Source organism: Nansenia antarctica (genome assembly GCF_963989245.1).
Source record: "Nansenia antarctica genome assembly, chromosome: 5".
NCBI classification, from domain to species: domain Eukaryota; kingdom Metazoa; phylum Chordata; class Actinopteri; order Argentiniformes; family Microstomatidae; genus Nansenia; species Nansenia antarctica.
This window is the reverse complement of record NC_137690.1, coordinates 60,585,619-60,602,146: the sequence shown is the minus strand read 5'-3', so window position 1 is coordinate 60,602,146 and position 16,528 is coordinate 60,585,619. Positions and strand designations below refer to the sequence as shown.

Genomic DNA, 16,528 nt, shown 5'->3' with positions numbered 1-16,528 from the left:
GTTCTAGGGCCCTTACTGTTCCCCCTCTATACCAAATTACCCAATTTACTCAAATGTGACACTGTTTCATGAAAAGGTCCTCATGTCGAGAATTGTGAAACCTTTGTGAAGCCAAACAAGTCTTGTTGTGAAAATGTGTTTTCCGGTTTTTGGCATAGGATGAAAATTGACAGGTCCAGGAGAATGAGAACAGAGGAGAGAGAGGAAGCTTGAGCAGAGTGGAGGACCTCCGTGACAGCAAGGAGAGCAGTCTTGGTGGAGTTCCCAGCTTTGAAGCCGGATTGGTGGGGGTCCAGATGTTCCGTCTTCTGTCATTAGGCCCTCCACTCTGCTCAATCATCCTCCATCACCTCTGTTGTAAAACTGTTGGTTATGATATCGAGTGGGTTCTTCGCTTCAATTTTCGTCCTATGCCAAAAACCGGAAAACACATTTTCACAACAAGACTTGTTTGGCTCGATTGCGAGGTTTCACAATTCCCAACATGAGGACCTTTTCATAAAACGGCGTCACATACATGTATGTGTTTTGAAATATACCCCCCCCCCAAAAAAAAAAAAAATAAAGAATAGACTATAGACAATGGCACTTGGGCTTCAGGTTCATGCATGATCTGGCCTGACACCAGTTTAGGTAAAACAAGGTCATCTGTGAATCTTTTCTCACACATTTGGCCAAGAAATGTAATATGAAAGGAAGCTATAAGCCCTCTTGATGTGGTTTGGACTTCGAGTTGTCTCTGTTCTCAGAGAACCCTAATCTCAGGAGTTGCTGTTGTAATGTGATTTTTACACAACTAGCCATCAGCTCTTTACCTTTTTGTGTGTGATTTTGTAGCCTACTACGGGTTTTTCCAGAAAGTTTCTAAGCCCATCCATGAAATCTGAACATAACTGTACAGTATAACACTTTTTGAGTGTAGATTTCCATTTTAATGTTCTTAGAAATGTTTTTGTGGCATTCTGGTACAGTTGGCGTTTTGCATTTGGTCGGTGCATGAAAGGAATAGAGGTATGAAAGAATACGCGTGACCTTGCGTTCTGCACCTTGGGCAGATTTTACCCCCTCACTGCACGCAAGCCAATTTAGTTCCCCACTGCTGCCATCGCTGGGGTGATTGACGATCCAAGCCGCGGACGCATCACGTTTTAACAAGCATCCTAGACGCAACCAAAGCAATTCCAGCATTGGAGGATTTGACTTATCTGTGCCTCACAGTGTGGCATTACGTAAGTCAGTGACTGGAGAGGGACAGGGAGGTGAAGACTTTCACTTTATCACACGCATATTCAGCTTCAGACCGGGCTAACCAACTCCCGCTACTGTTCTTTTTAATGCACTGAGATCTATAGAATATATTTAAGATAATTTGTTATATTGTTATTTTCAAGTTGCAGTACACTTACAGTGGGGGAAATAAGTATTCAAAACATAAAAAAATATTTCCATTGCAGCTATTCACATGAAATTTAGGCCAGACATTGGTATTAAGTCAATAAAACTACACAGCGAAATGAATTGTAACATTCCCATCCATAAAAAGTTATGTGCAATAAAGGGGAATGAAATAGGAAATAAATATTGAACACAGTAAGAAAAAGCACTAAACCAGCTTATGCCACTAATGAGTTCTCCTACCTGTGCTAATGAGCTCTCCCAAGACCCTCGCAACAAGAGCAGCTTAGTAATGGCACTGGTTACCGACATATTTTTCAACTCCTAAATGTTCCTATAAGCATTATTGGGGCCATTATCCGTAAGTGGAAGGAATATCACTCGACCATCAACCAGCCACACACAGGAGCTCCTCGCAAGATTTCTGACCGGGCAGTCAGAAAGTTAGTCAGAAGAGTAGCCCAGGAGTCAAGGACCACTCCAGAAAGACCCGGAGGCAGCAGGTATAGTTGTCACAAAGAAAACAATAAGCAATGCACTCCACCGCCTTGGTCTCCATTCGCGATCACTCCGGAAGACTCCTTTACTGAAGAAAAGGCATGTTGAAGCTTGTTTGAAATTTAGGGCTGTTTCTCTTCACATGGTACTGGTGGAATCCAAGTTATCAAAGGGAAGATGAATGTAGTCATGTAGAAATTCTTGAGAAGAATCTGTTGCCATCCACCAGGATGATGAGGATGAGACGCGGGTGGATCTTCCAGCAGGACGATTCCAACGATCCAAAACATACTGATTGATTGATTGATTGAAAACTTTATTAGAAGATTTGCAGAAGTAGGTACATGAAAGTACATATTACATACAAGGTCAACTAACAGGATAAAAACCCAAGAAAGCCACTGGCTTATTTCAATTGGGGTCCTTGATTCTCAATTCATCGTTACATGTAAGACAGACAAAAAAACTAGTACTATCTACAAGATAATACAGACAAATAACTAGTACTATCTACAAGATAAACATACATCCATCATGGGAAGAACAATACAACAAAACATAAGGTATGTACAGCGGGTAGGACAGGTGGGGACATACACCACAGGTGGGGGCGGGGGACAAAACACAAAGTATGTACAGTGGGTAGTTCGGGTCTTTTAATCTGATTTTTGATTTAGAGGGTCCAGTTACGGATTGCAGCCTCCTGTAAATGTTTTTTGAGAGTGGTTTTGAAGGTGGGCAGTGTTTTGCACTCCTTTAAGATTATAGGAAGGGCGTTCCACATTTTTACTGCATAGTTTGCAAACGAGTTTAACCCCTTGTTTGTGGTGCAACGCGGTTGAACGTGGTTCGTGGAGCTTCCTCTGGTATTGTATGTGTGGACGTTGTTCACTTTTTGGAAGTATGTTGACAGGTACTTGGGTGTCTTTGTGGTGTAGCGTATCTTGAAGACCAGGCCCAGTGCAAGCTGCTGCACTCTGTCAACTACTCGTAGCCAATCAAGGCTCAAAAAATGAGCAGCGGTTAGATGTGTCCTAGGGTTGAGGCCTAGCAGAAGCCTAACCAGTTTATTTTGGGCTGTCTGGAGTCTTGTTTTTTGGGCCTTTGTGGTTCTATAGTACCATGATGTTACGGCATAGTCGAAGTGACATTGAATGAGAGCTCCTGATAGGGTCCTCAGTGTGTTTTTACTGACAAGTGAGGATATCCTGTACAAGAATCTAGTTCTATGGTTCACTTTTTTGATTACTTTTGCTGCCATTTTATCTCCGGAAAGATTTGCCTCTAAGATGGAGCCCAGGTATGTAATATCCTCTTTTCTTGTGATATTAATGTTACCCACTTTTATTTTGAAATTTACAGCCTTTCTGAGTTTAGATGGGGATCCGTATAGGATGGTTTCAGTTTTACCTAGGTGTATTGATAGTTTATTGTCAGCTAGCCAGATGCAGATTCTACTCAGTTCAGTGCTTAGCGCTTTTTCCACCTGCAATATGTCCCTGTCAGAGACCAGCAGAGCCGAGTCATCCGCGAACAGGAACAAATTGCAATCACATGCTGATGACATGTCATTCACATATATTAGGAACAGTAAGGGTCCCAATATGCTTCCTTGTGGAACGCCGCAGGTCACTGGGAGGGGGGGGGACAGTGTTCCGTTCACACTAACCACCTGTTCCCTCCCCTCTAAGTAGGATTGCATCCAGCTCACCGATGTTCTATCGAACCCAATTGCTTTCAGTTTATCTAACAATATGTGGTGATCTACTGTGTCGAAGGCCTTCTGGAGGTCCAGCATGACCATGCCGCAGTACTTGCCCGAGTCCACCTCATGGTTGATGTGGTCGTTCAAATAGAGAAGGCATGTGTCAGTGGAATGGGATGTTCTGAATCCTGATTGAAATTCATACATCAGATTTTTTTCGGTAAGGTACCTATCAACCTGTTCATAAACTATTTTTTCCATAAGTTTCGAGATGGAATTAAGAATAGAAACAGGTCGGTAGTTGCCTGGGTCTAATTTGCTTCCTTTTTTATACAGTGGGGTTACCCTTGCTATTTTAAAGTCAAGGGGGACGTGTCCCTGTTTGATGGAGAGGTTTATTATGTGGGTGATGATTGGGGTAATAATACTGCAAAGGAGACTCTCAATTGGTTCAAGCAGAAGAAAATAAAGATGTTGGACTGGCCTAGTCAATCGTCAGAATTGAATCCAAAAGAACATTTGTGGAAGGAACTGAAGATTAAGAATCACCAGCGGGTCCCCCTGAATCTTCAAGATTTTAAAACGGTTTGTGTTGAAGAACGGGCCAAACTCCCACCTGATCACTGTGAGAGATTCGTTATTTCGTATGGGAAGTGTCTTGAAGCTGTCATTGGAAACAAAGGCTTCTCCACCAAGTATTGAATACATTTTGCGTGTTTAACACTTCTTTCCTTTGTTATTCCCCTTTATTCAGGGTTCGAGTTATAAGCTGATCTCTGTGGGGGTCTCCAAAATAACAGTGCGAAATGTTCTCATGCGAATCATGCCCACACAGCGATGGGACTTACAAGTTTTAATTAGCTATAGGCAGTAGCGGATTAAGGTGGTCAGTGGCCCTAGGCTACTCCTTTGTGTGAGGACCCCCCGCCCCCATACACAAGCCTCCCCCCTCCCCAAAATATACAACCCTGCACACACACCACTCATAATGCTTTACCATAAAACACTTAAACACTTTAATAACACAATAACACAACAGTGTTAATAATGCAAAGAATTAAAAAAAAAGTTCAGTGCATTCAGTTCTGTCTCTATTGCTCTCCTCTCCCGTTGTCTCTCTGTTACTGTCCTGTTGTCCGTCTCTCTGTTGCTCCCCTCAGCTCTAAATGACAGAAATGAATTAGCTAATTAGTTGGCATGTAAACATATAGTTAGGGTTGGGTACAGTTTGGGTTTTATTCGATACCGGTGACAAATCGATACTTTAAAAACGGTACTGGTACCGAAACATCATCCTCATCCTCATCCTCCTCCTCAAATACCAACATATCCTGACGCTACAGCTGCAGGCTACTCATTTCACCACATCAACAGCCCCACATGAAACAACAGCTATAAAAGCGATAGTCACACATGTATCTCGGCCAATAATTGTGTTATTTTTGCTATACAGAAGGAGCGAAAAATACATGTACACTAGGTTAGTAAAAAGTAAAAGCCACCTTACCTTTACGGAGACAAGATAGACCTGTTTGGTCTGTTTTCAGTAGGCTGCGGTCGCGGTCCTGGAACCCATGATGCTGACGTCCGATGTCTTTTCTTTATCCAAGATTGGATGAACGGGAGAGGGTCAAAAAATGGCCTTTTTTTGGGCGGCATGGTAGCTACTGTATGTATATACTCCTGTATAGCTAATGAATGAATGTTTGCTTCTCAATAATAGGCTAGGTGCACGATCTCACTACTTCCTGAAAGGCAACTGGTATATGAACATATCCTGTCTCACTCTATTGGTTTAATTGATTAATCAGCTGTGCACTGTGTGTTCCAACGGTTTACCGCACAGCTGATTAATCAACCTTTTGCTGTTGCACAATATTCTACTGCGCCCCATGGTGTCTTGGTGGTGAAGTGCAGGCAGTCAAAGGCCTACTGTCATTCACAGGAGATTAATGGTGCGCGTAGCTCTTTTGGAAAACGTGTTTATTTTACAATATTTATAATATAAATTAAATAATATTCATTACATTGACATTTTGATCAAATAATAGTTGTGGTAATGTATTATTAGCGACCCCCACAGATTTTTGATTTTACTGCCTTCATGGGAGCTCAGAGAGTCTCAGACCATCTCTATGGGAGCTCAGCTCCCATTGGCTCCCACATAACTCGAACCCTGCCTTTATTGCACATACCTTTTTTATGGATTGGAGTGTTACAATTTCTTTAGCTGTGCAGTTTTATTGAGTTAATACCAATGTCTGGTCTACATTTCATGTGAATAGCTGCAATGGAAATTATGTTGAATTGAAAAACTGATGTGTTGAATACTTATTTCCCACACTGTGTACATAGAAGGAAGGTACCTGATTCCCCCGTTTACTGACGCAGTGCAAACCCAGATGTGCCTCCAAAATATACTTTAGAAGCATGCAGTATCCCCCTGCTACCACCAGGTGACTTAGGAGAAATAGACTGGGGCTTGAACCAGCAACCCAAAAGTCTGAAATCACGAGACCCAATAGTCACCAGACATCACCAGTCCCAATCACCAGAAAGTCACCAGAAATCACCAGACCCAAACATCACCCGATTCATTAGTGTTGAAAATAGTAAGCCGCTCTGACAGGGGAGCAACAAAAGTGGCAATTTAGCATCCGCTATCGCGTCTGTGGTTGTTGAGCGTAGCTAGGTTTACATCATCTACAGTGGAACCCACCATTAATCTTTCCCTCTGACATGGGAACATTTCCCTCCCGCCACATCCCGGGCACCCAAGGGAGCTGCACTCACAGACTAATTTATCAAACATGCAGTTTCCTGCATGGCCTTCTCCTCATCTCAATGCCAACAGACTGGTGCAAACACAAAGGGTTGGATGTACAACTCTGGATGTGTCTCTAGCAGAACAGCTAGATACAGTATAGAGCCCACAGACTGTACATAAACTCTCCCTCTCTCAGTACCTCTCTCTTTTCTTTTCTCTCAGTCTGTCTCACAAACGCACGCTCACACACACACACACACACACACACACACACACACACACACACACACACACACACACACACACATGAACACACACACACACACACACACACACATATACACACACACACACACATACAAACCCTTTGAGACTGGTTATGGCTCTCCTGTGCAGTAGAGTCTACCAGACTGCTCTGTATAAGTCAACACAATGTGACATTTTCATTACACTTTAGACTGTAGAACAAAAGCTTTAGACAACAAAGCTGACATATCTTCAGGGCTAAAGAAAAAAAAAAGAATAGAAAGGATTGATGTGGTTACCTGAATAAGAAAGCTTTTTCTACCTCCTGCACAGAGATGGTGTTTTTGTGCCGAAATCTGGGGCGAGAGACAAGTGGAGGAGAAACTCTTTTCACCAGGGCAAGTGTTCATTTGAATGAAATAATATGTGTGTGTGTGTGTGTGTGTGTGTGTGTGTGTGTGTGTGTGTGTGTGTGTGTGTGTGTGTACTTATACAGTATTTGGCTGTATGCAGTGGACAGAAATGAATTGCTGCTGTATTTGGGTCAGGAATATAGCATAATTTATGCACTGCATCCAGTACCTTAGCACTCACTCTCTCTCTCTCTCTCTCCCACTTCTTCACCCAAGTTTTATAGGTGATCATTTGTAGAAGGCCTTTCTTTCCTAATGATAAATAAAAGGAGATGGAAAGCGGTGAATAAAATATGAGGCACATAGCAGGTGGAGAAAATGGTGCATAAACAGACAGGATGGGATTGTCTGAACAACATTAAATATGGATGGGCTTTCAGGAACAAAAGCCAAATAACAAGTTCCACATGTGGGGGATCCATCTCTAAACACACAAATCATCCCAATACACCACCACCCTCCCCACCCCTACAAAACACACACATCGTCATCACGCAGCGTTGCAGCCCCAAACCACACGCATGTCCTTCCCTAACACTGACTACATTCATTAAATATACAGTACGTATCTTGCCTACCACTGACTTTTTTGTGTCCCACATACAGTATACCCTGCACTACACACCCCCTTTGTTAAACACATCATCATCATCATCATCATCATCACAAACTGTTTTGTGTGTGGCTCCCACGCACCATCTCCTTGAACCCCACTTCCCCAGTTAAACACACAAATCATAATTTCAGATCAGTCACCACACACACACACACACACACACACACACTCGCACTCACACTCGCACACACGCACGCGCACACACACACACACACACACACACACACACACTCACACACACACACACACACACACACACACACACACACTCACACACACACACACACACACACACACAGTATACGCACGCACACACACACACACACACACACACACACACACACACACAACACGCACGCACACAGACAGGTGTGTCAACTCAACCCAATCAACAAACACAGCTCCTGCTCACTTAACCACAGAGACATGACGACACAATGCTTTTGCCTCAGGTGAGCCGTAGCGACAGACAACAAAGGATAGATAGAAACATATACACATGCAAACACACACACACACACACACACAAACACACACACACACACACACACACACACACAGACCCACACAGACACGACAACACACCTATGAATGCATAAAAGACATCAGACAAACATTAGACTTCCGTGAGAGAGAATTGTTTGTGTGTGTGGTGTATATGTGTATGCGTGTGTGTGTGAGTGAGATGGTGCTGAGTGTCTTACTAGTAAAATGAAAGGATGACAGCAACAACATGTCACCCTACATGTGTAGACTAGAGAGAGATATCCAAACAGGGAATCATCATTGCACAGTAAAGAGGAGACTCTTTTGGTCCAAAACCTTTTCTTTGAATGATATTTCCTTGAAAATATTGTATGATAAGAGATTACTATAATGGGTACAGATCAGACATTCTTTTTGTGTATTGACATTCAAGGACCTCTAAGCACGCATGACACTGCTCCAAAAAACATCTTCATTATGATAAGCTGATCTGTTCTTTGGCTAATGACATGGATATGATAGGAGTGTTTCGGCCTCATTAAATCGGTTGACTACTAAAAGTCAGTGACCTGACTGAACATGAGCTTACTTACACAGCGTCCTCGTATATCTGTGTTGACAGAAAGAGATATTTTGTTTTGTTGGGAGACACAAAAGTGACATTGATGAATGAGTACCTGAAGTGATATTATAATGTTTTCCAGTTACGTCTCTGTTGGAAAAGAACACAAGTTTTTCCGTGCCATGCATGAATCACATCTCCATAAGCATTCACTTCATAACAAACAGGATGGCCGAACATAACAGTCATATTTGTCGTTTATTAGCATAACAGGTTTTATATAATGATATCAAAATAAAAAGGAAAAAGATCATTTGATTACAGTACATTCCATCTGCAGAGAAGCCGAGAGGCAAACCCACATGAACTAAGAGAGAATTGTAGAGCCATTGGGATCGGAATGACCTTGGAACATTGCATTGGCTGGTAACACACAGTACCGCCACTCTGACAACAAGTCTACGCTCCCCTCAAACGAAGAGCTTCTTTATACCCCTGCAATCCACAAGGTAAAAAAATACATCTATAGTATTGATACATTCATATAAATATAAAAATGCTTGTCTCTTGTGCTTTGTAATGTGGAAATATTGCCTTTACTCTGATTGATCAGGGTAATGATCTCAGAGCTGGTAACCATGGGAAACATTGGGAAACATGGCAGGGATATACGCTTAACATTCATCATCAACCAATAAACTATTTGTACTTTTCTTCTGGCCAATTTATTCCAGGGATGTCTCCACTACAGGGGTGTTTTGTTGGGAGGCGTCATGCACTCAATAGAGGAGGCACCAAGTGCATGAGGAAGTGGAGTATTTAGCATTTTTCTAACACCTGAAACAGCTTTTACCTGCAATCTAGGGCCATAATCTCTACGCCTAACTGTATGTCTAAAACATAATTTATTGTATGCATAGGTTATCTAATGGTACACATTGGTTCTTCAGGAACTTTTATACTCTCACACTTGTTTATATTATAATATTATAACCCAAGAATGAAAGCTATTTTTTGTCAAGTGTATAGGACCAGTCCAGTGTGCCCCCTCCCAAATCTTTTTCCAAAGAACTATGATGAATGGGCATACATGTTTAAGTGTGTTCATTAATTTAACACGACAAATCTGAGAGGGCAGGTGCCCTCTTAGGGCCCCCTTAGGGTAGGATGCCTCTGGGTGTCTCTTGCTCTTTGACAAAAAAATTCCCCAGTTTTATAAATAGCCCCATTCCTTATAAATATGTGTAGATAAATGCCAGGTTCACAGAATGAACCATAATTCCTTTAAATAGATAAATGGCAAGCTGGATTTCCATAGTGACATGCAGCATGTTAATGTGTGTCTACAGGCACTACTCAAAAGGCTTGGAGAGACATGCAAAGAGAACAAGATAGGGAGGGAGAGAGAGACAGAGAGAGAGTTGGAGAGAGAGAGAGAGAGAGAGAGAGAGAGAGAGAAGGAGAGAAAGAAACTCTTCGCTGTGCACAGTATGACAGACAACAGCAGGGGCTGTGTCGCCCTGGGCACAACATGCCCCCATCTCCCCCCTCGCTCCCCCTGAGGACCAGCGCTAAAGAGCAGACTCCACCATGACAATCCACCTTCTCACACCATTCTTTTAGTCCAGGAAACCCATCCAACCAGCCCCCGGCCAGCTCCATCCAGCAGCCCAGACATGAGCTAAAAGAGCAGGGCTGAAAGTTCTGTAACTGGGAACCATCACAACCCCAGCCTCTCAGACCCCTGCCCCCTCCCTTTCCCCAACCCCTTAATCACCACCACTCTATCCTCCAACCCATCCAACCAGAAACTCCCCTCCCCACCCGCCCAAAAGGCCCTCTAGCAAGGAGCTAAAAAGCAAGAAAGATGCCCTCTCTCATTTCTTCCCTCTCTTCCCAAGGCCATCTCCATCTCCACTCCCATCCCTGATCACATCCAGTCGTGTGTCGTTGTCGTCATCCCTGCCACACACACACACACACACACACACACACACACACACACACACACACACACTGCCACCCACTCCATTATGACGCAGTCCTGCAGTTCCTCTCCTTTGGGCCTCTGGGCTTTCTCCAGAGAATAACACAAAGTCACAGCGACCTTCATGCTTCTATACCCTTCTAAGAAGACTAGACTATTATCTCTACAATGTAGAGGCTACACTAGCAGTCTCTACAATGTAAAGCTACTGTACATACACCCTCAGCTTTATTTCATGCTATTTGAGAAAACGTGCCTTTAAAACAAAAGGAAATGATCGTAGAGTAGGTCTGAGTGTGCCCCTGTGAGAGTACTCCACTGAAACAAGGACCTGTGGTTTGTAGTCTGATCATTAGTCAGTAAGTGAGGTCCCCAGACTCTGAAACAGATCCTGAACTAGGTCCATAGAGTCCAGATGGAAGTCCACTTCAGTCTGCTACAAATTCATGGGCTGGTCGAGGCAGACTCCCAGAGCTCTGCTGGGGTGTAAGGATGCCCTTCCCTTTCCTGTCCAGGGACGGCTAAGGGTTCTCCAGACTCTGCGCCCGTGACCTGGTGCTGGTACTGCTGGCTTCACAGTGGGGAGTCCCAGGCGAGGTGAGGGGCGAGAGGGGCAGTAGGGACTCCGTGGAGGCGTCCGTGAGGGAGGAGGAGGACAGGGCGGGCTGGAGGGGTGTGTGTGGGGGGTACAGGGGTGAGAGGGGGGAAGAAGCCAAGCCAGGGCAGTAGTACATGAGGCGGAGATCTTGGGGTCTGTGAGGGACAGAGGGTGGATCCATGTGGTGCATCCCAGAAGGCTGTTGTGCTTGCGTGACAGGCGGGATGGTGCAGGGAGAGGGGGAGGGGGTGGTGTCTGTCCAGAGGGGACCAGTCTGAGCTGGGGAGGGGAAGGACTGAGAGAGGGCAGTGTGAGGTGGCGCCTGGTGGGACAGGTACACAGAATGTCCAGGGGTGCAGTGTGAAGGGCAGAGAGGTGGTCGGGGTGTAGAGATGACTGACTCCATCAGGTGAGCCATATTCCTCATTAGTCGGCTCAGCTCCGCCACCTCCTTCCCAAGAGCGCTCACCTGCGAACAATACACACACACACACACGCACACACACACACACACACACACGCACACACACACACACACACACACACACACACACACACACACACACACACACACACACACACACACACACACAGTGTCTCAATTAGAGACATTCGGGGTCAGTGAAATAAATGTACCCATGTGTCAGCATTGGGTCAGACATTCCAAGCCATTTTCAGCCAGCCACTTTGGGTTGCTATTATTATTACTATGGCTGTGTATTCATGCTGTTATAATTGGTTATTAATTAGTTGAGCTGATTAGTTGAATTCTGCCAGCACACCAGCTGCTTCTGTCAGTCAAAGTATACATGGCTATTCATCATGCTGTGGATGACATCAGAACAACTGGACACACATTAGCACGCAGCCTTGTTCTAGACATTTCACCTGGGAATCACACTGTGAACATACAGAACAAGAGATGTCAAGTAGTGATCAAAGTAACCACACTGCATGTGCCACGTCAACATGAACGCACGCACACACACATCCCGACACACACACAAACACACACACACACACACACACACACACACGCACACACACACACACACACACACAGACACACACAGACACACACACATACTCAAGGACATACTTGGTGCACACATCCACACGCATGCACACACACACACACACACGCACACACACACACACACACACACACACACACACACACACATACACACACACACACACACACACACACACACACTCAAGGACATGCTTGCTGCACACATCCACACACGCATGCACACATGTGTGCACACACATCCATACACGACAAACACTTAATATGGCATACCCTCATATCTGAGTGATTTGGTAAACTACTGGTTTGGTACAATACCGCAAAACGTTTTTCAGGGATAATTCAAGAGATGCCGCCTCTCTCTCTCTCTCTCTCTCTCTCTCTCTCTCTCTCTCTCTACTCTGATAAACGTCTTTTTGTAAGCGATGGGCCTGATAAAAATAGAGGAGCTGAGAGAGGCAGGACAGTCCAATCTGCCACGCCATCAACACAATTTCAGGGCTGTCAAAAAGGAACTAATGTGAGTGAATATCTGCTTAGGACAGGTTTATATTACAACAATAGAAAGACTGTGAGGAGTCCATGGCAACATGAGAGGGACTGTGGTCATTTCGGTGTGTGTGTGTGTGTGTGTGTGTGTGTGTGTGTGTGTGTGTGTGTGTGTGCATGTCCCAGGAGGCTGTCATTGTTCCAGATCTCCTGTGTAGGTGTTGATTATGATTTTCAGGAAGCAGAGGTCTCATTGTGACCTCTGTCCTCAGAACGAACGCGTCATCTAATCCCTCCGGAGCCCGGTCGTCAGAGAGGTGGGGCAAAGACTTCAGGGTCACAGTGCAGAGGTGAGAGTTCACAGAGCACAGGGCAGATAACAGATATTGCCTAGTCTGATATTTAGATAAGTACTTGCACTACTGCGCTGCAGATTCAGCAAGGGGTTTGAGAGGGATGGATGAACGCATACCGTATGCCGCTTGTGTAACTGATGAGTATCAAACCCAGGTTGATATTCACAACACACACTGGCACTAAAGTGCTTTTAACTCAAGCATCCACACAACGGCAAAAGGAAAAACATTAGAGAAAACAGTTCTCTATGACTGAGGTGTCCCAGGTTCTATAGTTGTATACTGTGTAGTAAACAATTTTATCATCCACCTGTCTGTGTTAAAATGACATTATTTGGATAGCCTTTTACTACATTATTTTACTATGGTACTTAAATCAAGCTTAGGATGCAAAGATTCTAGTTCGAAGGAACTGTTTCATCTTGCGTGTAGGCAAGGCCAGATCTAGGCATAGGCATTCTAGGCACATGCCTAAGGCCCCTCGACAATAGGGAGCCCAAACAAAGAGGGATAAAGAACATCAACTGCCTAAATAATGTTAAACATATGTTTAAAAATATTTTTTAAATATAGAAATCTGATCTAAAACTCAATGTTTATATATTTATTTTTTAACATACACAGCGTTACGTTAGCACCAATGTGCGGGGGAAAATATTTCCGACGGTTCAGTGAAGATCAGTGAATCAGTGACCTATAGGCTGTTAGCAGCTTTTTGGTATGTTTTCAGGTGCAGCAAAGCTTTAAAAAAAAAAATTATGAAGAGGAAGAAAGAAAACGACAGAGAGGGGCTATGCACACGTTTCTCTTGGGCCCTTCAAAGCCCACAAGCCAGCCTCAATTACCAGCTGCAACTGCAAGACCCTCCACTGCACCGGAATACTCTGCAGCAGAGGCAGGTGACTTTAGCTCCAACGTTACATGCACTGTTCCTATTCTGTGCAATTCACTTGTACACTTCATAGGCAAGGCCAGAAATTATATAGCCAAAACTCTCACAGGAACGGAGGGATACAAGGCAGATAGCCGAAAAAGTCAAGTGAAGAAAGTATTGTTGGGTGAGTCTGCAGGTCCAGAGGTGCAATGCTCAGGACGCGTTGCGTTCCTGATTGACACGCATTATGTCATCTATGACTGCTGGGAAGGGAATTGCAACAACGCAAAGAAGCATACAAAAATAAAGAAAATTGGTTTCCTTACAAAAGCCAAATCAATGGACATTGGAGAAATGTGTGCAGACAATCTGAAGGAAATATACCCACATGATCTTGAACAGGACGTTACAGACAGTGTTTTGACAGTGTCAGAGTTTTGCCAGTTGATCTGAATGGTGAAAAATCATCATTCATGGACATAGACTTATAAAAAGCTTAGAGAGCTAGGCTGAGGGATGCTTTCACTAACGTGGACATTTGCCGTTGTATTGATCTGACATTACCAATGTCAGGAGAAAGATCGTTTTCTTTGTTGAAGCGTGTGAAAACGTACCTGAGATCAACAGTAAGGGAAAAAAACTAAAGGCCTTTGCCCTGTTAACGGATTTACGACCTCCCTGGATTCTGACTTCATCTCATGGAAAGTCAGGAGTAAGCATCTGTAAATCTAAGTTTTCCCATTTATATATCTAACTGAATAAGTAAAAGACACATTCAAATAAAATATAAAATGCATATCAATTAAATGTATAATATTATGGCAATGCTTTCCACTATAAATAAACAAACACATTGCATATGAATACCTAAATAGAAATAGATGAGCTAAAATATACACTAAACTAAATTAATGAGCATAATAATCATGTGGCAGTTAAAAGTCATTTTGTTTGTTTACCAAATATGAAAATGTGCGTGTAGGGCTCGAAAAATACAGTCTTCCTAGTATGATCCATTTAATCCAGCCCTGCATGAAGGTACAGTCTATGAGAGAGGGGGTTATGGGTTACAGGAGACCACCCCCTCTCCATCCTTTTCCCCCTTCCCGTCTCCCATGGCGACCAGCATGGATTGGCTCAGGTGAGGATTACAAACCTCAGGAACCACACTGAGCGACAACCTGTCAAACACTGTCCTCAGAGAGAGAAAGGGGAAGCGAGAGAGACAGAGAGAGAGAGCGAGAGAGAGATATTCTGCTTCTTATTCACTTTCCTCCCTGTTTTACCCTCTTTCTCCTTCATTCTCTCCTTTTCTTTCTCATTCGCCTTCTATCTATGCTCCTCTATCTTCCTCCTTTCTACTTACCTCCATTCTCCCTCTTTTCTCTCCCACTATCAGCTCAGCCCAGGTGATGAAGTGAGGCGCCACAAGGGGACACCCACACTCCACCTCACCTGCCAACAGCCTAATGTCAATTTAGCCACCTGCCAATCAAAGCCTTGGAAAACACCACTGGAGGGAAAAACTTGAGTTACCAGAGTGTGCTTGGAGGTTTTGTCTTTGCTCCTCATTCTAGAGTGTTCACTTAAGACTGTGGAACATCCCAACATTCTGAGACACTCTACAGCCCAACAGAACATTCTATGTTGGGATAAAATGAATGTCCGCTGTGACACTATTTGGCAAGCCCCAGTTCCTCTCCAATCAGCCCATGTCCTCTGGAGGAGATTGAAGAGCACTCTCTTCCTTTTCTATACCTCTCTCTCCTTCCAGTACCTTCTCTCCCCTGAGTAGGCCATATGGCTGGTGTGTACCTCAGTGCCAGGGGCTCACCTGAGTAATGCTGCAGGCTTACACGCAAGCACACACGGACAGTCACACGCATGCATGTGCACACGCACACGCACACACTCACACACACACACACACACACACTCACACACACACACACACACACACACACACACACACACACACACACACACACATACGCATACACTACTTTACCTCCTGGTCGAGGTGTCGTAACTGTCCGCTGGTCTCCTCGGCTTTAACTGCTAACTCTGCTGTGCTGATCTCTAAATCATCTGCAACTAGAGAATATCTGCAATTTAGAGAGTTACAAACCACCCTGATCACACTCCAAAGCCAGCACACTCAGGTAGTATTGTGCTTGGTTTATGACAAAAAATGTTTATCATACTATGAAACAAACTAATGTGTCATGTTTTCCTTGAGGGGAGTCAATAATAACCATTTCAATGCTGACTAATGATACAGTATGACCGTAACATGACCACAGTAGACCATAACAGTGATTCTAGTTGTTGTAGAGACCTGAGGCTGTGGCTGTGGGCCTGCCTGGGCCGTCGACTTGACCACTGACCAGACATGCTTGACTAGCATCACTATCCTCTACACCGTCCACTATTCTGGAGAGGGAGAGAGAAAAAGAGAGAGAGAGAGAGAACATGGTGAAATAGCTAGTAAAAATGTGTATTG

The 16,528-nt window shown here is 44.0% G+C and overlaps 1 protein-coding gene across 1 annotated transcript in view; it reads right to left on the bottom strand.

Annotated features, from left to right (window-relative positions):
* Positions 1–11,119: 11,119 nt before the first annotated feature.
* The window catches only part of kcnh8 (potassium voltage-gated channel, subfamily H (eag-related), member 8), a gene marked incomplete at both ends in the record, with an annotated part of 44,591 nt that continues 39,182 nt past the window's right edge, over positions 11,120–16,528 (bottom strand). The window contains 4 exons of the mRNA XM_080531793.1: positions 11,120–11,246; positions 11,675–11,742; positions 16,034–16,113; positions 16,364–16,458. Coding sequence (XP_080387919.1) covers positions 11,120–11,246; positions 11,675–11,742; positions 16,034–16,113; positions 16,364–16,458 — 370 coding nt within the window. The remainder of the gene's footprint in view (positions 11,247–11,674; positions 11,743–16,033; positions 16,114–16,363; positions 16,459–16,528) is intronic.